The sequence below is a fragment of the Lissotriton helveticus genome, chromosome 1_1 (assembly GCF_964261635.1).
Source record: "Lissotriton helveticus chromosome 1_1, aLisHel1.1, whole genome shotgun sequence".
NCBI lineage: Eukaryota > Metazoa > Chordata > Amphibia > Caudata > Salamandridae > Lissotriton > Lissotriton helveticus.
In genome coordinates, this window is record NC_136057.1 from 266354835 (window position 1) to 266379139 (window position 24305).

General features: G+C 43.7%; 1 protein-coding gene and 1 long non-coding RNA gene across 3 annotated transcripts in view; one reads left to right on the forward strand and one right to left on the reverse strand.

Moving 5' to 3' along the window:
• LOC144791619 (uncharacterized) overlaps positions 1–24305 on the forward strand; it is a 271095-nt gene that overhangs the window by 206959 nt on the left and 39831 nt on the right. The gene's annotated exons all lie outside the window — the stretch shown is intronic.
• The window catches only part of LOC144791482 (olfactory receptor 13C9-like), a 183383-nt gene continuing 160366 nt past the window's right edge, over positions 1289–24305 (reverse strand). For both annotated transcript variants that reach the window (XM_078666219.1, XM_078666282.1), the window contains exons 3-4: positions 4098–4150; positions 1289–3781 (exon numbers count right to left, since the gene is read on the reverse strand). In XM_078666219.1, the coding sequence (XP_078522345.1) occupies positions 2819–3781; positions 4098–4150 (1016 nt within the window). In that variant the 3' untranslated portion in view covers positions 1289–2818. The remainder of the gene's footprint in view (positions 3782–4097; positions 4151–24305) is intronic.

The following is a 24305-nucleotide window of genomic DNA, read 5'->3' on the forward strand; positions in this document are numbered from 1 at the left end:
AGTGGCCATCAGACCTAGGACCTGCACCCACTCCCTCCAGACACACCAGAAACCTCTGAATTAGGCCTGGGCAGTAAATTCCATTCACGGAATTCGGATAATTTTGTATCCCGCGGAGAACATGGAATTGCCTAAAATTTCGCGATCCACAGCTTTGCAGAATTTTCTGCTTGTTCGCGCCTTCAAAATGCTTGTTCATGAGATATTTCCCCCCGAGCACAGAAACAGTGTTCCACGTGTTCGCGGAATTTTTGCATGCTCACAGAGATTTTTTACCGTTTCGCTGAGCTTTGCGTTGCGCGACTACGCAAATTCCGCCCACCCCAACTCTGAATCATCATTGACAACAAGCTCACCATAAAATCAGAGATTACCTCAATCTCCTCTGTCTGTTTCCTCACTCTGTGTATGCTATGTAAGATCTTCAAGTGGCTACCCCTGTACACGAGGCACACCGTGACACAGGCCTTTATCACCAGCTGACTGGACTTCGGCAACATACTCCACGCAGGAATCGCCACACACTTCCTACACAGACTTCAGACCATACAGAACGTTGCAGCCAGACTCATCCTCGGCCTTCCCCGATAAAACCATTCTGCACCATACCTCAGGCAACTAAAATGGCTCACCATATAGAAGAGATGCCAATTCAAGCTTCAGACTCAAGCACACAAGGCTCTGTACAACCAAGGACCCACATACATTATCCACCCACTGAACTTCCACCAACCATCATGAAGACTACGCTCTGCATCCCTTTCACTCGTGCATATTACCCTCATTTAGCGATGTAGAAGTGGAGCATGGTCCTTCTCCAACATCACAGAAAAGACCGGAAACAGCCTCCATACGCAACTCCGGTCCAGCTCATTTTCGAAATTCCGAATAGCCCTCATGACCTGGCCGTTTGAATAATCCTACACGGCCTGGAAGTGCCTGGGTACCCTATCAGGTGTATAACATGCTTTTAAATCCTGATTGATTGATTGATTGATTGAAAAATAGAATTCAAAAACAACTCAAATAACTCATAACTTTGCCTGTGAAGGGCAGACTGGCTTTCCTGGCCAATTAGGCCCCTGAGTATTGCACCAGCTACACCACTGGTAGATTCGGCTCTGAATTGTGATGGTTCATAATTTATGTGATGCCCATCAGTCGTTAATTTTTTTTTTAATAATACAGCCAGCACTTCACAATCATATCAATGCCTACAGATTATCTTCTCACATCACGCTCTATATCAAATAAAGGACTACACATAGGCCTAGATTTACAGATACTTTGCCTGTGGTTTATGTTACTTTTCTGATTTAAACCTGATGCAAAGTGTTCAGTTGGGATTTACTATAAAACACAAATTGTGATTTGCATTTGATAGTAACCCAAATGAATGCACTGTTGCACAAAGTGCTGCCTTGCATTACTTTGAGTCTAGAGGGCATTCAATGGGTGGTGGATGGGCGTTCCCATGCACCCACCCGCATGTTTTGTTACAAATCCCTATCTAAAAGGACTACCACCAAAATCCTACACCTCATCAAGATAGACGCACAAAGGAGAAGTGTCTTCATTGGGTTTTTCCACTTGACCTTGTACAGCACACACAATCGGAATAAAACTCTTAAAGCATAGGGGCCTTATTTATGAAGGCCTTGCGCCACCGGTGCGTCACTTTTTCCCATGTTAAAAGTGACGCACCGGCGGCGCAAGGCCTTCATAAATAAGGCCCTAGGTTTTTACTGGAAGAGGCTCCTTCCATTACAAAACCTATGCGTCATGCAATGCAGATACCCATGCACTATGGCACAAGGCTGTCTGTATTGGCGCATGACTACCTAATGTGCACAAGTGCAGGGAGTGTGAAAAACAACGTCACATCTTTGCAGATATGGTGCTGTCCTGCTCTCTCCCTTTCAATTAATGGAGTGCAGACACTTGATTACTGCCCTAAGCTGTGGGACATCTTGATAAATCTGAGTAATAACATCTGAAAATATGTTTTGGTCTATAACGTCTATGAGGTTTTCTGTGATACTGTAGTATAGCCACTTTAGCACTCAATAGGAGCATAGGGCCCAATTTAAATATTGATGGGTGGCTTGTTTGTTCCCCAGGACAACCGAGTATATTAACCCATGGGACTGACAGAAGTGACAATTCTAGCATTGGCAGAAACTGCTGTCACAGAGGATGCATCTGGAAAACTTACTTATGTATTTTTTTATTTTCAAAATGAAACTCCCAAAGTGGGAGTTTCTTTTTGATAATAAAAACACAATGATCCCCCCTTTCTATGGGAGTTTCCTCCTATGGCGAGAGGGGCTTTGATCTCTTCTCAATGGCCTTACCTCCAAACTTTTCATGGCAGTGATGGGCATTAAAAATCAGCTGGACGTCCACCCAGATAATTAGGCGGGCAGACATACAGCTAAACCTCCAAGAGCCCTTACTCAGTGGGGCCACTGGAGGGGTTTGACCAAAGTGGTGACGGAGTAGTCCCTGCTGTCACCAAACGTCTGGTCTGCTCAATTCTAACTCAGGGGGGTTGCACTATAATGTTCGCTGATGCAATGGAGTTCGACTCTGCCAACATTTAAATCAGGCCTATATTCTTAAAACTGGTTTCTATACATGTTTTCTCCATAACTTTATTACCCACACAGATGAGTAGTTCCTAAATGTTATTGGGCACTCATTATCATGGCTTCGAACATACTACCTTAAAACGTCCATTGCTTGACAATATTAGTATACTATTCATAAGAATGTGAACGCCTGGAATTCTAATAAGTATAGCTGCCCATAACTCTTACTATTTTTTAAATGAAGAAAAATACCTGGAATAGATCTTGAGGAAGGCCTGTTTAACATCTTGGTTTCTCAAGCTGTAGATCATTGGGTTACAAACTGGACATCCAGCTGCATATAGAGCTGACACTACCTTATCCTTCTTACCTCCAAAACCCATAGCAGGGAGTAGGTAGGTGTAGCTAGTGGTGCCATAGAGCAAACAGACCACCAATAGGTGAGAAGCACAGGTGGAAAAGGCCTTCATCATTTTTTCGGCAGAGCGCATTTTTAAAATTGATGAGAGGATGTAGGTGTATGTTATGATTATCAAGACGAAGCATACCATGCAAAGGAAGATATCTGCAACCATTGTCACATGATCAATTACATAAGTATCAGAAATGGCAACCTTGGTTACAGCTGGTATTTCACAGAAAATGTGGTCCACAACATTTTTTTCAGGGAATGACAGCTTCAAGATCAAGCCAACATGAAGCATGGAGTTTAAAATGCCAAGAATCCATACTGCAGCTGCCAGTGAAATATATACTGTTTTACTCATGATGATTGGATAATGTAGAGGTTTGCAGATGGCCACATACCTATCAAAAGACATGACTGTGACAAGCAAGAGTTCAGTGCCCAAAGCAGCGGACAGCAGGAACATTTGTGCCATGCAGCTCCAATATGACATGGACTTGGTCTCAGAGAGCAGGATGGCCAGAATGTTGGGAATAACAGTTGAGGTAAAACAGATGTCCAAGAGGGCCAGGTTGACCAAAAAGAAGTACATGGGAGTGTGAAGATGAGTGTCTGAATGTATGACAATCGTAATAAGTAGGTTTCCTGAAATAGCGAGCAGGTAGATCAAAAGAAAGGCAGCAAAAAAAATGGTCTGTAGTTGGGGGTAGCTGGAGAACCCCATAATGAAGAACTCCACAGCCGAGGTTTGGTTTGGGTATTCCATCAGGTTGAGGAATGTCATCTAAAACATAGAAAACAACAACTTGGAATTCATTAATAGCCACTGCAATTTCTTGTTACAACATCGACAAAGACTCATCAGGCCGACGTCATGAGTCATGTGATTAACATTTGTATGTATATTCATGTGCCTGATTTTTGTTAACAAATATGCTATTATCTTGATTTTGTCCTCCTGAATTGAGTACCAGATTTGATACCAACCCTGGATGTGTCATTAAAATGCTCATATTAACTCCCATGTTCTCATTGAAGAGATGACATTCTGCAGTATGTGTCATGCCATATTATGCCACTTTGACTCAATATAATCCTACCTTTAGCACTGATTCTTTGTCGAAATTCCAGCTTGTGGCGTTGTTTTTGGTTGCTGCAAATGGAGAAAAAAACATGGTAACAATCAAAATGAGCTCATTTCCTCAAATTGTTCCCAAAATAGGCTCATGAATGCCAGCCCCTGAATCCTGTATAAAGTTGCATTCTAGATGTAAATGTTCTAGGCATAATTTTACATTACTGTCAGACTCATCTTCCTGATGCTATGTGATAGCAAACAGTGGCAGCCAACAACTGGCATTCGTGTAATAGTTACTGTTCTTACACAATTTCATTTATCACTGATTCTAGTATTTACTCTTGTTGACAATTTATGGCAATTACTAGAATAGAAAAGAAGAGGCAGTTACCTTGGTGGTATATGTGCACTCCATGAAAAAGCTCAGTCCATGACCTCACCTCCGACAGTGTCCCAATACCAACTGTCTCTGTAACATTCCACTAATCATGCATTAATAACTAGTAGAATCTACATATTTCACATTCCACTTTCTACCCCAAGATACCACACATCTCCCTTTCTGTAGCAAACATAATACTATACACTAAACAGTTCATTTATACATAACAAAATCTTTGAATCTTTCAGGACTCCTCTGATTTGTATTCCATCCTCTCAATTGGTTCTGTTCACTCCATAATTTCTTCATCCATATTTTTTTTTTATCAAGGCCTTTTGTAAACTTCGCAACTGTATTCAAGTTCCACATACGACCATATTCTGTTTGCACAGCATTTTTAAATACTGTGATGACTTTCAGAGGCTTCCTGTACTTGGAATACAACCCAAGAGTAACAGGAGCTCTGACCTTCACAATATCACCATTTTAACATTTTAACACACAGAACCTTGACTTATTATCTTTTGCCTGTCTTACTTTTCCATTCATCCAATGTTCTCCTCACTCTACTCTTCAACTCTTTAACACCTACCGCCATACCCTTATATTCCTTTAGCTAAGGTGGTGAAAACATGGAATTAGCCCTCATCCCTCAGAACAATTCATAAGGAGATCTACCAGTGGTTGCATGAGGTGACAGTTTATACTCTTCTAACCAATTCATAAGTTCCTTTTCCCAATCTTCCCAGCACTCTTTCTTGCCTGTAAAGCATATTTTAAAGTTCAATTTAGTCTTCCCACTGTATCATTAGTTTCTCTTTGAGTAAATTGCTAATTTCTCTTGACATGAACTGCACACCGTTTACTGGTAATACAGATCCTGGCAAACCTTCTCCTGCCAAAACTGCAGCAAAAAACAGAGTCACTCTCTCAGAGCTAACCTCATTCACTACCTTTACTTCTGGCATATTGAATACAGATCTATTAGCTCAATGATGAACTTCCCTTGTGCCACCCCACTCAATGGTCCTATTTTATCCACAGCAATGTCATCCCATGCTTTATTCAGACTTTCTCGGGTTGTTCTCTGGTCTTACATGCTTTGTCACTCAGACAACATACCATGCACTCCCTCACCTCTCGCTCTATCTCCTTATCCATTGCTGACCACCAGTGACTCAAACATAAGTGCTCCTTAGTTCTGGAAATGCTTTGATGACCAATTTCTTCTGAATCGACTCAGGAGGAATTAACATTGTTTTTCTGAACACTATGCCTTCATCAAATGACAACTCATCCGTCACCTCTTCATCCATTAACCTCTTCTCTCCCCAACTTTTTCCATCTTTATAGTCATATTTAGCAACACCCTATCATCACCAACTTCTTTCCTCTACTGTTTCCTTTCCACAGCACCTTCACTCACAACACACACTTTTTTATCATCTACTGCCTCATCCTATTCCACATCAGTTTAATTGACCATTCTAGACAATCAATCCACATGTGAACAACCTGGACATTGAATTCTTATAGCGTCATTATCCAAATCACATTTCTGCTAGAAATATTATACATTCCTTATCTGATACCATTTTACCTTATCAGTTTATGGCCCATTCTTACTGTAAATTTCTGGCCCCATATAATGTTTTTCCATTTCTTCACTGCCCAGAAAACTACAAGTGTGCTGCTGTCAATAACTAAGTAACTGACCTCAGCTGGTTTAAGGATACGTGAAATTAAAGTTACAGTTCTCTTAACCCCACCTCGTCTCTGAAACAAAGCCATGCTGCATCTATACATATCACATGTTTAAATTCTGTACAATAAAATTTTTAATTTGGTATATTCTGTAGTTCTCCTTTCAATCACAAAAATTCATCTCACCACTTCTTATCACACTTGAATTAAACATTCTTTCTTATCAAACTCCTCATCACAAACGTCTTTTCTGAAAACTTTTCACTTATTCCAAGATATATGCTAACTCCTCCTTGTTTTGTGACTGAGGTATCAATCTGATGCTTTGCATAAGTGCCTGTTTGGGTCTCGACCCTTCCCTAGTCAACGTGTGACCAAAAAAGTCAAGTTGATCTCTTTGAAATGTATCAACTCGGAGAATCAATCCTTTATCCTGTAACCTTCCCAAAACCTTACAAAATCTTTCATCATATTCTTCGAGAGTGCTTCCAAAAATTAAAATATCATCCTGGTACACTTTCACCCCTATAAACAATAAGGATCTCACCTCTATCACACCTACACCTAACAGGAATGACAATCTAAGGGTTCTCAATAATTTCCGAATTCCCTTGAGTGTGTCAACTTGCACTACTCTGATATGTCACGGTGTCTTATTATCTACTCTAAAAACAACATCAAACAGGCTAAATTCCACATTCATCAAAAAAATCTGAAGGAAAAGAGAGAGTACCTCACGGTAGCGACACCCAAGGGGGTTGCTGGCTAGTAATTGCCAGTATACCCACTTATCATCATCGGCTGCTCTCTCTCTTTGTGTGTGGGAAAGAAGAAAGAAAAATGTGTGTTCTCTCTTTTAAACAAAAATTTAGTAAAAAGGTAAGTAGTGAGTGCAGCAACCGTGTTTGCTATTTAATCTGTGTGCTTATTGAACCCCTGTGAGAACCACCTGTGAGAACCACCTAATCTGGTGATACTCAGAGGCTAGGTCTAGCATGGAAAACCTTCTCACATTACCCAGAATACAAACCAATGAAATACTACCGCCTTGTTCAAACCCCTTAAGGACACAGGGGTAGGGCCTTTTCCTCAATCGCCCCTAGGCTGTGGAACACTCTTCCTTGTGAAATTAAAGCCCACCCTTCTGTCCCGCGGTTCCGTAAAGCTTTAAAAACCTGGCTGTTTGCAAAGGCGTATTTGTAGTCACTGTTCTATTGCTTTTTGATCTTTTTGTTAGGCGCCTTGATGCCATCTGGCTAAGTCGTGCGTTTATAAGACTCCTTTCAATTCATTTCATTTCATTTCATTTCACACACACACACTGATATCCCGCTCTGCTTCCATGCTATCACCACTGAAGAAAACCAATATGTTACCTCCACCTTTTCAATCATTTCCGTAGCTTCAAGTTCCCAGTTCTTTAAGACACACTTTCTTAACCTCAAAAAGAAGCTTCCTCATCCTGCTAACCATGGGACTGGAACTTTCTCTAATTTGAATTGTATGTGCATTTCCCTTCAAACAGCCTAATGAATCACTGAAAACTTCCAGAATTCCTTTGCAAAACTCATTTTATTTAACCACTTTCAAATCTACATCATCTCTCAATCAAATAGATGAGTCAGAATTGAGATCCAACATGGATCCTAAATTTCGTTGCTGGAACCAGCTCATCACCACCCCACCTTTACCGGCCACATTAATCTTGCCTTCAGCCAATTTTCCCAAACAGTCCAACACACCCTGAAATTTCCCCACCAACTTTATGGGTGCACCCACATAAGCAGTCAGTCTTATGTCTGCTTTAAAAAGTACTTTGTTCTTAATGTTATTCAGAAATACTTCTTGTGAAATGATTGTACGTTTTGCTCCCGAATCAAATACATCTTTACTTTCTGTCCCTCTACCATCACATCATCATGTGGTCCATCACCTTGTTTACTAGTCACTTGTAATATTATTTCTTCACATTCCTCCTCATCATGCATTAGTTCATTCACTTTCCAAATCACTGTTCTTACTCCTACAACTCTTTCTCATATGTCCCTTCCGTAAGCATAGTGTACAACTTATCTTCCACCCTGAACATTTCTTGTGATGAGCCATGTCGCCTACTGCCCCACATCACCCCAGCTCTTGATTTATTTATTGTAGACACTGCACTGCTGGTTCCACTATGGGTAGATTTTCTTTGCATTACATCCACACATGCTAGACTATGTTCTAATCTTGTAGCCAACTTTAAAACTTTTGTTAATGATGGATCATCTTGTGACAACAATTCTTCTCTGACTTTATCAGTAATACATCCAAGCATGATTTGGTCTCTTATCCACTAAACCAAAATATTTCTAAATTTATACAAGCAAGCTAGCTTTTGTAATGCAGTAACTTATTCTTCAACCTTCTCCCCTTTGACTTGCATACATTTCCCAAAAGGAAATCTTTCTAACATTGATTAAACTTTGGGCCAAAAAGACCATCCCATTTCTTTAAACACACTTAAAATTCATGCTTAGCATCAATTTCTTAACCTGACAATTGTGAAAGATGATCAAATATTTCTTGCCCTTCAGGACCCAAATACTGAAAAACAATGGTCCTTTCCTCTCCACACTCAAACTAGGTCCACATGCTCTGACATATCTCGAAAATAAATGTTTCCATTTTTCACACATAATCAATGGTTCTCCAGGAGATGATAGGAAAAATGGTGGGGGAGACACGTTTTGAATGTTAATTGCTTGATTCTTATAACAGCTGTTACACCTTTAGTCTCTCATTAAATATAACAGTTGCTATCAAATTAGTAGACTCAACCACTGAACCATTAAAGTACATTACACAGTCCATGAAAAGGACTGTTAAATCTAAACAACTACACTCCATCCAGTTGGTGCGCAAATCGCAGTTGATTCTCTACTATGTTGAAAGTAAGGTACGTCAATATCCAATAGCATAGGTGTGTAAATCACCAATGTTTGAAACAGGCTCACGATGGCCTGTGCTGGTGTGTGAATTACAGTTAAGCAAGTTCCTAATAAAATAGGTTTATAAGATATGCAGGTCGTGGTGATTTTCACATACTGAATATAGAACTCCCCAATCAAAGATGGCTGCTGTGCATGGCCTGCATGATGATATGCAATATGAAATGCATGATGAGATGTGTGCACTGATGGGTTCTTAGATCCCTATTGTGTGAAGAACCTCTGAGATGCAACTGCAGTCTCACCCTCTGGCTTTCTGTACGTATACATCAATGCTGCTCGTAAGCAAATGTGCTTGCTGAGAGCTGCAGCACACAAACCTGCTTGTCTTTGCCAAATAACTCCAAGGGGCATATCATCAAGACACATATCGACGCTTTTTTCGGCACATAGTACCGAAAAAGCGGCGATTCTAATAACGCAAGATCATCAAGGCAATATCGCATGTTAGATGCCGTTTTCCGAATGCCTCGCATCACTAATTAAATGCAAAGTAGGAGTTCCATAGGGGCTAATTCACAGAACTAACTTAAGACAAAATCCTAAACTTACTACTTTTGGTATTCACAGAAGTTAGGATTTTGTCTTAAGACAGACTTAAGACAGACTTAAGACAGACTTAAGACAGAATCCTAACTTAAGTCTGTCTTAAGACAAAATCCTAACTTCTGTGAATACCAAAAATAGTAAGTTTAGGATTTTGTCTTAAGTTAGTTCTGTGAATCGGGCCCATAGAATCCATGTAAAACATCGCTGACACAGCATTGCGATATTAACAAGGATGCCTCAGAGCCGCAAAGCGCCGGTAATAGTTGCGATAATGCCCCTTAACGCTCGATCCTAACGTCTGGTTTTTTCTTGACTACACTATCAGGTACATGCATCATTGTTGCCGTTTGCGATTCCTTAATTGCGAAAATTAAGGAATCTCAATTAAGGAATCGCAAACGGCAATGCATCAAAAAATCGCAATTTTTTTAGCGATTCCTTATTTTTCCTTAATATGTGCATAGATTGATTTCAGGGGTGCAACAGGGTGTCCTTTGGACACCCCTGCACCCTTAAAATCGCAATCTCAATTTGCGATTCACAATTTGCGAATCGCAATTAAGGAATCCCTTCCCATTGATTCCTATGGGCCAAAAGGCCCATGGGAATGAATGGGAAGACAATCTCAATTTGCGATTCGCAATTAGCTAATCGCAAATTGAGATTGCGATTATAAGGGTGCAGGGTTGTCCAAAGGACACCCTGTTGCACCCCTGAAATCAATCTATGCACATATGTTGTGCACACACATGCCCTGAGGGCATGTGTGTGCACAACATGACAGTTTGAAAAATGCACAAAATTGAATTTTTCATTTTTTTCGCAAATTACCATGAGGTCCAACCTCATGATAATTTTTTTCATCTAATTGCGAATTCGCAATTTTTTTAGGTGTCATGCATTGCATTTAAGGAATGGCAAATTGTGATTCCTTAAATGCAATCGCATTTTTAGAAATCGCAAAAAATAGCGATTTCTTGTATTTTTGATTGATGCATCCCAAATAGTGATTTAGGAATCGCAAACGGCCGCATTTTGCGATTCGCACCGTCTGCGATTCCTAAATCACTTGATGCATGTGGCTGTATGTGTACTATTGGAGGTGGATTCTAGGGTTGAGGCCACAGGGCCCTATCAGCAAGCTCACCTCCAATTCTGCTGGATTATCGCTAGTTTTCCAGCAATGTCGCCCCATATCACCGCTATCACTGGAAATATTATCGCCAAAGCACTAAGCGGTGTTGATACAGCGCTAGCCTGGTGAGAATTTCCTGCAATTGCCGGCATTAGTACAAAACCCGCCAAGCGTGTTCAGCGATGATTATCGCTGAGGCTTGCTAATATGCCCCTAAGTTTGGAAAGTCTGTGGGATCATGAAGAAATCCCGAAATCCGACATCACTTACAAGATCTAAGTTGAGTAGTTGATTATTTACTCGAGTCTCACCTCCAGTCTCGCCAGCCATGGGGAGTTTTACGCTGCAAGAAATCATCGCAGAAAGTGGCAGGCAGATACAAATTGCTGTGTTGGAGCATAAACAGTAAATCAAAGTATTTTCCTCGTCACCAGAATATAAAAACTCAATGCACAGCTTAACCTCTAACAGTGTCCCAACAGGGAAACATCCTTTACAACGCAACTTTTACCACGCAGTGCCTTTAAGATGCAACTTTTACAACACAAACCATTACAACGCATTGCGCTGGGGGGCGCTCTAGGATAGAAAATAGGTTTAATGTACTATCCAACACCTTCCCTACTATCCTCGGGGACTGGAGTTGGAATAGTAAATTAAACAATTCACTATCCAGCGCCCCAAAGCACTATGCGTTGTAATGGTATGCGTTGTAAAAACCACGTTGTAAAAGCATGCGATGTAAAGGCATGCGTTGTAATGTCATACATCCGTCCCAACAACATCTGTCTCTGTAACATTCCACTAGGATTACATCAACAACTAGTAGAATGCACATTATTCCACATTCCACTGTTCGCTCCAAGAAACAACACTAATATTGAGCATTAATGATTCAATTACTTACATGTGATCTTCATTACAATGAATACCCTTTTCTTGTCCCATTACTTACTTTATGAGTTGTCTTATCTCTGCCCTTGTACCATGTGACCTAGATGTAGTCAATCGAATATCATAGTTAAAAAATTCTCTGTCCCTTCCTTAAACTCTTCCTACCAATATGGTGATAAAGGGGGGTTAAACCCATTACACTTCCAGTATATCTCCAAGCAAAATAACGTGACTCAGGTTGTGAAATGGGAACCAGGAGGGAGGACTATAAGTATTGTTATGAGTAAAAGAAATTAGTGAGGATTACCAATAAGTAATTAAATCATTAACTGTTCAGCCTGAATTCTCATTCTACTGCTTAATTTACAAAGATATGTGATAAAAAATTTAAAAAACCTAGGGGCATATTACCAAGCAATAGCGATAATTATCGCTATTGCTTGGTTAGAGACAACATTTTACCGCTGAGCTGCGGCGATTTTTATCGCAGATAAACCTTGGTATTACCAAGGTTTATCGCAAATGCGATAAAAAACAGCCGCAATGCATGAATATCGCTGAAAAGTCTGCGATATTCATGCATTACCGAGCTAATGCTCTTAGCCATGTTATCCACCTCCCATTGGATAACATGGCTAAGAACTGCTCAGGGCAGGTGTTAGCTTTTGGAGATATTCGCGCTTAGCGCGAACATCTCCAAAAGTTGGTAATAGGAGATAGCGATGTTAGCGACTGTTTCCAGTCGCTAACATCTTGGCACGCCCACTTTGCATGTCATTAGTGATAAATATCACTGACATGCAAAGTGGGGCCCAAGATGGTCGCTATCTCCTACTAGCTGTCGTTAACTGGTGTTAGCGACAGCTAGGTAATAGGGAGATAATTTTATCTCCGCTTTCTTGGCTTTTAAAGCCAAAATAGCGGAGATAAACCCCCTTGATAATATGCCCCCCAGTTTCCTGGGACATAATAACAAACAAAAATACATTTCTCAGGGTTCAGAAGTCACAAATACTCTGAAATCAGAATTCTTGGATTCAGCATTTTCCATATCCACTCTATAATGAGAAACAAACATAGATAGTGAAGACTAAGTGGCAGCTTTACATATGTCCACAAGCAAGGCCCCAAACACCTCAGCCCAAGAAGCAGCTATTTACTAATGGTAACCCTGGGCAATGTACACTGCTCCACTAGCGGAAGTTGCGAAGATTTGATAACCACACATTTCATTCAAGCACGGAATTCATAGAAGAATTGCCACTCCACTATGCAAGGAAGTTACAGACTGTACACACAACCCTTTGATAAATAGACTGTACCATTTCATGCAAAAAAAAAACAAATAAGCATATAACCAATTCACATAAGTGAACCTTGTAAAACATCAGGCAATGAAAGAGGTGATGATTTTGGGGTCACCCCTTACCTAGAGGGAGGGCAAGCAGATCAAAAAGAGCATATCATACTGAACGATTTGGTGGTGGTCCCGTACTCCTACGACCACCCCAAGCAAAGTTATGGGCAAAAATGCAATGCCAACCAAAGGCCCACCAAAGCATTATGGGGCGAGATTCTAGAGTTTAGTGAATATTATAGTATTAGCTCTCAGCTGAGCCTTGAGAGCCTGCCCCTTGAGGAATGTTTTGATATTGCATACTGCACTTCTCGTCTCGTCTCGTCCCATAATGCTTTGCAAGGCCTTTGGTTGGGATTGTATTTTTGCCCATACCTGTGCTTGGGGAGTTCCTATGAAGATGGGACCGCCACCAAATCATTTCAGCATGATGTGCTCCCTAGTGTTCAAGACATCTGCTTGGTCCTCTCCCTAGGTTAGGATGGACCCCAAAATCATCAAGTCTCTCACTACTCGCTATTTTTCATTTCGTTTTGTGAGATGACTATATGCATTTTAGCATGTAGAGATAGCATTATTTAGTGTTTAACTAAAGACACTACTTGTTATGTTTTCATTTTTGTGAGATGGCTACATGTATTTTAGCATGCAACGATAATTATTTTTTTTGTTACTAAAGGTATGCGAGTTTTCTGTTTAAAGCTTTTATTAATACACGCCGAACAGAGTTCATACAAAAACTCTGGGATGCTATGGCATCCACATTCCATTTATAAAGTAATTTGACCTTTACATGCTACAAAGCATGTCACCAATGCACAAAAGTGAGCTTAAAAAATATCAGTTAATGAGAGAGGTGATGATTTTGGGGTTCCCCCTAACCTAGGGGGTGGACCAAGCAGGTGCCTTGAACACAAAGAGCATATAATGCTCAATGATTGTGGTGGTCTCATCCTCCAAGGCCAAACACAGGCCCAGCAAAGCATTATGGGGCGAGATTCTAGAGTTTAGTGAATATTATAGTATTAGCTCCCAGCTGAGCCGGAGAGCCTGCCCCATGAGGAATATTTGATATTGGATACTATAATATTCACTGCACCCTAGAAGATTTTCCCATAGTGCTTGGCAGGTTGGGATTGTATTGTTTGCCCATAACTGTGCCTGTGGTGGTTCTAGGAGGATGGGACCACCACCAATCATTCAGCATGATGCGCCCTTTGTGTTCAATGCATCTGCTTGGTTCTCTCCCTAGGTTAGTGAGGACATCAAAATCTTTTAACTTTATCCCAAACGATGCCATCTACTACTTGCACAGCTGAAATGTTAACATGGGAGTGAACTCTTTTCATTATATGAGATGTGGTGTGTGGGGCCAAAACACCATCAACCAAGTGGAAACTAGAGCGTTCAGAAAAATAATGTCCATTAGTTAAAAGAAAAAAGACAGTGACAAACCCAATCCACATGGAGAGAAATACCATTGTAAGTACCATCCAAATGTAGGTCCAAGAAGGAACCAAATAAACTCTGCAAAACCAGGAAAGGAAAATGAAAAAAACGAGTGGGGGGGTTCCTCCATTGTAGAATTCGATGGGGAACACTAAGTTAAAGAAAAGTTATCTCTGTCCATGTAATAACCCACAGATCCTAAATATTAGAAAGGTGGTCGGCCAGCATTAAAAGTTGATTGAAGGGCAAGTCCAGAAATGTCCACAGTAGGCTCCATAGGCTGCGAGACATGTTTATGAGGTGTAGTCATTGAAGGCGATGACAAAACAGGCAGCACATCAAGTTAGGTTTCCACTTCAACCACTTGGTGTATGGTATTCTCCGCCGAGGACCTCACAGGAAGTGCAACTTCTCTTGGAGGGAAGGTTTTGGGCATACTATTCAGTATCAGCCAAATGTTGCACCTTGACATGTTCAATGGAGATGTAGCGATTTTCCTTGCGTCCAGGTAGTGGAGGCAAAATCACAGTTCAGATGTCCTTTAATCCAAGAACAGAGAATGGTGCATAGTAGGAGGGACCAAATTCCTTTTTGTTTTCTATCTTCTCCCGAACCGGATCTCCAACTTTAGGAAGGCACCCTGTGACTGGGATCATCACTGCTGTGTCCTCGGATGAGTGCAACTCAGCTTTAGCAAGAGTGTCTCGAGTCTTTTGTAGATTCTGAAACATAGCACAATGGTTATCTAGGTCGCCACAATGTCTAGACCATCAAGGTCTGGCACAAACATTTTGATGCCAAAGAGTATTTTGTATGGGGTCCACCCACTTAGAGATCTTCTTGGGAGATTATTTAGTGTACTTTGAACCCCATATGAATGAGTCAGTTAACCCCTTCCAGTACATAAGACTCTAGCTGTCTAAGATTACCTGAAATCATGGTTCATTCGCTCCACTATAGAAACGCCCTGAGGCCTGTTTGTAATCCAAAATTGCCATAGTACCCCCACTGACCTCATTGCATCCTTGTAAGCCTTAGAGGCGAATGCAGGACCTTGGACAGAATGGAAGGTACCACAAGCAAATGTTCCGATAATGACAAGCAAATAATTATAAATGTAAACCACTAGGGCATTGCCGCTACTGTTAATAGGCTGAGCGTGACTCTGGTGTTCACCACTGAGACAAACTATGTTGCAAATCTGCTCAGGAGCATCCCTGTGTACAAATTGAATCGTGATGTAGAAGCATGACCTGATATGCAATACAAATATGACAATAAATAAAAACAAATTTAAACAAAAATATCTAATGACATTTTGAGCGCCAGCACTACGTAACAGCCAAACCCAGATGAATATAGTGCAGAAATCCACTGCAACGAGAATATGTTTATAGGCAGTGTCGGACGGCAAATGACATCAGTGATCAAGATAAACACATCCAAATGGTTGATTTGAAAATGTATAGCTGCGTATGAAGTGGACGTGCAATTGTGGATGGTCTAAGCTGTTGACAAATGTCACAAGAAAGTACATACTTATGAGTCTGTCTATACAGACAACACCATCAATAATGCTGCTGCAAAAGAGACACCGTCGCTGAAACTCCAGCATGTGCAGATGTCATGCCTTTCTGTGTGGTGATGATTAACGGAAGCCTGTGGTCCTCATTAGGAATTAGCCGATCCCCAACAGGTGGAATGGATGCGAAGGGAACTTGTTCTGGTGGTAAATTATAAGAATACTTAGAAGGGAAACATTGTGGGAACGTCGTCCCATCCCTTGTAGCAGCTATAGCTGTCAGAATGAAATGATCAATTTTAGTCATGGACCTTGTAACTGCTGCTACTGAACGCGCAGATTTGGCCGCCTCATCAGCCAAAGAATTACCCACAGCATATGCTCCCAAAAACTGATCGGCAAGAGTATGTATAACATGTGTGAGCAGCAAGTTTCTTTAAGAGCTGCCACTCGAATCCAAGCGTTTCATGCTTGATTTCCCTACCTTTAGAGTCCCGATAATCGTTCTGAGACCAAATGTCATTAAAAGACTGGACACAATAAAAAGAATCACACATTGCAAGTGTAAGTACATCTGGATCAGTGAATTCCAGAGCCAATACTAAAGCCTGCAGCTCAGCCAACTGAGCCGTGCACTCACCAAGAGACTCTGTGAGTACTGAGAAAGACTTAGGGGTACATTCACAAGAACGTGTGCTAAACATCACCGAAAAATGCTAACGCAATTTTACACATCGCTGCCTATTCTGGGAAAATAACCCTGTGTCAACGTGGAATTCACAACACAGTGGTACGATGCGATAGTCTGCCGAAAACGCAGTCAATGTCCGCGATACAACCAATGCGACGGAGATAAAAACAAAACCCCAACGCGTAAACAAGTCGCGATGTACCCAAACGCGATAAGAAAACAGTGATAACCAGCAAGAGGCTCTGTCCATCACCACCCCCCTTTTTGAATCGCTTTAGCCACCAAAAGTGTGGAAGGGTATGCTCAGATGTGAGTCCCTTGCTCACTGCACCATCAGGATTCAAGCAAGCCGGGCCGAAGACGGCTGCAATGCCAGAAACCGGTCCCCGGAAGCTTGTTTCCTTTCCAGTAAAGAATTGGCTTGGTAGTTTGGTCTGCTCTGTTCCCATGATGCACTGGGCCAGGGCCAGACTAATTTGCATATAGCCAGGTTTTGAACTGGGATGGTGCAGTGAGCTAAAAAACGGTGATGGATCAAGCCCTGATCTTTTGACTGGGTAGGAGTGTTCTGCTTAATTCAGATACTCTGTCCATCACCACCCCCCTTTTTGAATCGCTTTAGCCACCACAAGTGTGGAAGGGTATGCTCAGATGTGAGTCCCTTGGTCACTGCACCATCAGGATTCAAGCAAGCCGGGCCGAAGACGGCTGCAATGCCAGAAACCGGTCCCCGGAAGCTTGTTTCCTTTCCAGTAAAGAATTGGCTTGGTAGTTTGGTCTGCTCTGTTCCCATGATGCACTGGGCCAGGGCCAGACTAATTTGCATATAGCCAGGTTCTGAACTGGGATGGTGCAGTGAGCTAAAAAACGGTGATGGATCAAGCCCTGATCTTTTGACTGGGTAGGAGTGTTCTGCTTAATTCAGATACTCTGTCCATCACCACCCCCCTTTTTGAATCGCTTTAGCCACCACAAGTGTGGAAGGGTATGCACAGATGTGAGTCCCTTGCTCACTGCACCATCAGGATTCAAGCAAGCCGGGCCGAAGACGGCTGCAATGCCAGAAACCGGTCCCCGGAAGCTTGTTTCCTTTCCAGTAAAGAATTGGCTTGGTAGTTTGGTCTGCTCTGTTTCCATGATGCACTGGGCCAGGGCCAGACTAATTTGCATATAGCCAGGTTCTGAACTGGGATGGTGCAGTGAGCTAAAAAATGGTGATGGATCAAGCCCTGATCTTTTGACTGGGTAGGAGTGTTCTGCTTAATTCAGATACTCTGTCCATCACAACCCCCCTTTTTGAATCGCTTTAGCCACCACAAGTGTGGAAGGGTATGCTCAGATGTGAGTCCCTTGCTCACTGCACCATCAGGATTCAAGCAAGCTGGGCCGAAGACGGCTGCAATGCCAGAAACCGGTCCCCGGAAGCTTGCTTCCTTTCCAGTAAAGAATTGGCTTGGTAGTTTGGTCTGCTCTGTTCCCATGATGCACTGGGCCAGGGCCAGACTAATTTGCATATAGCCAGGTTCTGAACTGGGATGGTGCAGTGAGCTAAAAAACGGTGATGGATCAAGCCCTGATCTTTTGACTGGGTAGGAGTGTTCTGCTTAATTCAGATACTCTGTCCATCACCACCCCCCTTTTTGAATCGCTTTTGCCACCACAAGTGTGGAAGGGTATGCTCAGATGTGAGTCCCTTGCTCACTGCACCATCAGGATTCAAGCAAGCCGGGCCGAAGACGGCTGCAATGCCAGAAACCGGTCCCCGGAAGCTTGTTTCCTTTCCAGTAAAGAATTGGCTCGGTAGTTTGGTCTGCTCTGTTCCCATGATGCACTGGGCCAGGGCCAGACTAATTTGCATATAGCCAGGTTCTGAACTGGGATGGTGCAGTGAGCTAAAAATCGGTGATGGATCAAGCCCTGATCTTTTGACTGGGTAGGAGTGTTCTGCTTAATTCAGATACTCTGTCCATCACCACCCCCCTTTTTGAATCGCTTTAGCCACCACAAGTGTGGAAGGGTATGCTCAGATGTGAGTCCCTTGCTCACTGCACCATCAGGATTCAAGCAAGCCGGGCCGAAGACGGCTGCAATGCCAGAAACCGGTCCCCGGAAGCTTGTTTCCTTTCCAGTAAAGAATTGGCTTGGTAGTTTGGTCTGCTCTGTTCCCATGATGCACTGGGCCAGGGCCAGACTAATTTGCATATAGCCAGGTTCTGAACTGGGATGGTGCAGTGAGCTAAAAAACGGTGATGGATCAAGCCCTGATCTTTTGACTGGGTAGGAGTGTTCTGCTTAATTCAGATACTCTGTCCATCACCACCCCCCTTTTTGAATCGAACCAGCAAGAGGCCAGCAATACCCACGCGTAATGCGTGCAAAAGCACAAAAACAGCATACGGAAAATGCCAGTAAAAACGACATCAACTGCGGAGTACCACGGATGCACAACATGGCAAATGACATCTGGCACATCAGGAAACTGTGACATGACAATGTACAAGTACAACCTGTAACCTGCAAATATGTTTTATTCACACATGCTGTGCTTTTGGGCATTTTGTACTGTCCCATGATTGCCAGGGACGGCCACAATGTCACGTGCTCATGAGAAGTAATTGTCAATGATGGTGTTCCTATGGGCCATTCCTGCCGCAGCTGCAGTGGGATGTGGGACACCGGCCCCATCGTCCCCATCATCATCCAGTACCTCTGGTACGGGGATCCATGGTGCATTGGTGCGTACACAAATGTTGTGCAACACACAATATGCAATTATCATCTTACACACAATCTCCTGGCTGTACAGGAGCTTTCCACCTGTGCCGTAGAGGCCCCTGAAACGTGACTTCAACATGCCAAATGTGCATTCGACAATGCCCCTGGTGCATATGTGGGCCCCACTGAACTGCCTCTGGGCGGGTGTGTTCGGGTCTCGGAGGCCTGTCATCATCCAAGGGCAGAGTGCATATCCTTGATCACTTGTGACAGTGCAGGGAGAAAAGAGTCAATACTTGGTCCGGAGGATGTGATGGCAGGCCCACTAATCCAGTCACACCTGTGCAGGCTGTGTGTGGGGTAAGTGTAAGCCAGCCCTCAGGGAGTAGCTGTGCTGGCAAAAACTCCAACAGTTATCAGGCACTCATCAGTGCAATGTCAGAACAACAAGGGGGGAGGACTTGAGTCGCACAGGGTTGGTGGCCCCAGATGCACGGCGCCTGGCATGAGCCCACCGCCATGGGACATTGACCTGCGGGAGACTAGGGTAGGGTCATCAAGACAGAGCAAGGTCTTGTATGTGTCATAGGTGCCTACCGCAGAGTGTCTTGGGGAGAATAGGAGGTCTACCCCCAGGGCACGATGCAGAGGGCACATACCAGCTGTGTCCGGCAACATGGCAGACATGAATGCCACATACTCATGCCAGAGACCAAGTCTGTACCTGCCTGTTGCTGATGACAACCCCCGGGCCACAGGCTCAGACACCAATGATGTTCTACCAGAGGCTGATGCCCACTTACAGTGCACAGGGTTAATGGCACCATGTGTCGCCGGCTTGCCTTGAACAGGGTTAGTAGCACCACGTGTTGCCGGCTTGCATTGAACAGGGTCAGTGACACCACGTGTCATCGGCTAGCGTTGAAAAGGATTGGTGCCACCATGTGTCGCTAGCTTAAGTTGAACAGGGTTAGTGGCATCATGTGTCGCCGGTGTGCCACATGCAAATATGCCTCACTGATCGAAGGGAGTCTGGTGCTGTGACCGCTGCCACAGACTTAGGGTCACTGCCATTCATGACTCAGGACTGAGTTCCACATGTGGAACCTACTGGAACGATGAGGACGCCGGTGGAGTATGTCAATGAGAAAGGAGTAATGTGGGCCAGCGTCGTGGGGGCCAGCGATGGTCTGCCAAGGATGCAGAGGTCGAGGGACTGGAGCTTGGGGCTTGCACCGGAACATGGTGGGCACCCTTTGACACACGACGGTGTCGGCAGGTGAGCAGTGCGGCCTGGGGGCACTGAGTTGAGCAGGCCTGGTCTGGGTATCAGCGTCATGGGGTGAGCAGGCGCACAGGGTCGCAGGCCCCGCTGCTCACAGCGTCGGCCTTGTGGCAGACTGCGGGGCGCCGCCCTGTCAGTGACATTTGCCTTTCCGGGAGAGAACCACGCTCTGCACCATGGGGTTTTTGTCCACACCCCTGCGCAGCCCTGGCGTACTCAGGGCCAACCCACTACACTCACTCACACAGGGGGGGACACAGCGAGGGACATTTCCGCTATCTGACCCACAGCCTGGGGCGACATGGTTGCATACACTGTTCACTACTCTCCAGTCACCAGCAGTTGTGGTCTGCATGGACATATCTGTGGTTTGCATACCCATGTCTGTCCTGCACATCCACGCCTACCTTGTCGTTGTGTGCATTCCCATTCACGGGTCACTTGCATCCTTCGCACATGGCTGCATTCCAAATCTACACACGTTCAGCTGTTGTGTGGCTGTGGTGCCATGATATGGCTGTATTGTGCAGGGGTAGCCCAGGATCACCATGGAGTAGTGTTGTCGTGTCTGGTAGGTGGGCATGTTGATTGATATGTTGTATGTGGTTTGGTCACATGTGCATTTCCACAGTTGTGTGTTGTGTGATGGTGGCTTTGAGGTGTGTGGTGTGTTGATTTGGCACTTATCAACGAGCAGTCCACTGCCATATGTGCCATCCTGGAATCGCTGATTGATGATGGACTGTCAGAAGATGTAGGAATCGTGCACATTGCCGGAGTAGTTTGCGAGGACATTGGTGAAGAGTCATCGGTGGTCCACTATTGCCTGCACATTGATAGAATGCATGTGTTTTCTGGTGGTAGTCGTGTGCAGTATCTGCAGGGGGCACAAGTGGGACATGTGTGCAGTCTATTGCCCCCAACCAGGCAGGGATTCCAGCTATGGCGTAGCAGCCTTGCTTGGTCTCCTGCTGTTCCTGCGCAGTGTGGGGGAAGTGAAGGTACTGGGGTATGAAGCTGAAGATGGCATCCAGGACAGGTGTGAATACATTTGATAGGGCTGGCTGTGAGACCCCTCTGACTCTGGCAGTTGATGGTTGAAAGGTACCAGAGGTCAACAGGTGCAGCACAGCCAGCAGCTTTGTATTCGGAGGGATGTTGGTTCTCCACTGTGTTGGAACCATCAACCTGTGGGCGATGTGGGTCATGATGCGGATGATGGTTGTCCTTTTGAACCTGTAGTGACTTCCTAGGGCGTTAGGTCTGTAAGACAGGTGCGGTTTTGGTAGGTCCGCTGTCTTACTCTGCGCTGCCTCTGTGGTGGTCTGAGAGGGGGGTCTGGGTCCAGGGGGGTGGTGGCGGTCCTGGGGGTGGTGGCGGTGGGTGTTGTGGCTCTGTTGGGGCACCAAGCTGCATGATGAGTAGCTCCATGGCGTCTTTTGATCTTCGGGTGTGGCTGTTTCAGGGGCTCCATTGCCTACTGCAGGTAGTCCTCCGGTTTTACACCTGCTGGAGGCAGGTGTTAAATACCAGCTGGTACCGCGGCTTATCGTTTGGTTTTGACTCGCATCATGGATCTGGCAGTTTGTTGTGAAAGTGGTGTTGTGGTTTTTCCGTGTGTATTTGCACGGGAACGCCTACTCTGCATCTCATTAGGGTTAGTTGGTGGTGTCCACCGCGGAGATACATTTTGGGGCAGTTATCGCAGGAATACTGGCAACGTCTGCCGTTTACACTAGCTTGTGAATGGGGTTTTAAATATATCTCCACTTTTGATGTGTTAAGGTGGGGATAAATTGGAGATAAGTCATTGTGAATATCCCCCTTAAACTCATTGTCAACCATAGTGCCCACCACAATAGCACAGGCGGCCGAGTAAGCAGGTTTGGAACAAACCGGCCGGCTGCGTCGATCCGTTGGTATAAACTATTAATTTGTATTGTTCAAGAGGAAGCATAAATTCTGGCGCAGGATGAACTTGTTCGTACTGTAAAAACTCCTGCATCTGCAAGGATGGGTCAAAGATAAAAGTAACATCAGCCGATGTCAAAGAACTCACCCACTGAATCCAACGCGGGTGTTAGGCTTTAGAATTCGGTGCACTCACCTTTGTGACTGCCTCTAGCTGGCGGCTCGGAGTATAGAAGGTGAGCCGTTCATTGAGGTATGCCAGTCCAGCATTGTGGAGTGCTTTGCCTCTAGAGTAGGCACAGGCGATACTATAAGAATGAGTTTCTCCTGAGCCAAGGGCATTCCTACGGGTTCGCCATCTGTACGGGGGGAAAACGCATTTCTGCTGATGTTTCCAAATGTGATTTGTAGACAATGGGAACTGTATCTCCCTCATTGAATGTCAGGTAAATAAAACCCACTGTACCCGTTACAATCCGTATGACTGACTTAGTTGTGTTGTCACAAGTTAACAAGAAGTTGGTCGCAAGCAGAACAGACTGCAAAGACCGTAGAATTTCTGTATGTTCCGGAAGCCAGCTGGAAGATGAAAAAGAGGGTTGGATCAATTCATAAAGCAATTGGAGATAAGCATATGGTGAGCATAATCAGGAATATATGTCCTCCCGAAATTCAAAACTACCCAGAAAAGATTGTAACTTCTTAAGAGTGGAAGGAGGCTGGAATTGAGCACATTTCTCCAGAAAGTGGGGGCTAACCCCTTTCCTTCATTATTGAGTTCGTAACCGCAAAAGAGAACCGCCAAATATGCGATATGAGACTTCGCGAAATTAAATTTGTATCCTAAGTCAGCAAAGGACAATATGATGCGGTCAACACTTACTAGATGCAATATCAACTCGTCATCAGTCAAATAAATGTCATTGACATAAGAAAAAGCATCCGGATCAATATCGTGTAAACCTGTTTTCTGTTTCTGTTTTTGGTAAATTCTGTTTTTTTTTGTTTTCAAGTGATTTCAATACCTTAAAAGAACATTAGTTATCTGTTGTTACACATTTTTGTGCCTTTAAAAATAACAGAAACAGTGTTTTTCAGCTGTTTATGGAGTTTATGGAAAGTTTTGATTTTATTATTGCTTGCTTTCTGCACATATAGACAGTATATGTACAGTGTATATGAGGTCCAAATACATTTTTCCAACTCAAACTTACTGTAGTACACCATACAATACTTCTTCAGTGAGTCTTTGGTCATGTGCGCTCGCTCTTTCCTTCCCATGTAAACTTTTATCTGTTAAAAGGCCCTCTCAACATTGGCACTTGAGACAGGCAACGTCGAAACAGCTAGTACACAATTTGCTAACTCTGTCCGTGCCAATACTGGTGCACTTGAAGATTGTGATTCTCTGGGCAGGTTCTGCAACATTTGCTTTCAACTGGGCACTTATGTCCTCAGAGTTACTGAAGTGGTCCAAAATGAAGTAGCACTACAGAGAAAATTTCCCTTTACGGAAAGGATCTAGAACATGTATTAATCAATCAGAACATTTACAGAGTGCGCTACTGACCTGTGAGGGTCTCAAGGCACTAGACGGAGGGATGAAGCAGCTACTGATCAAACAGCCAGGTCTTGAGAAGCCTCCT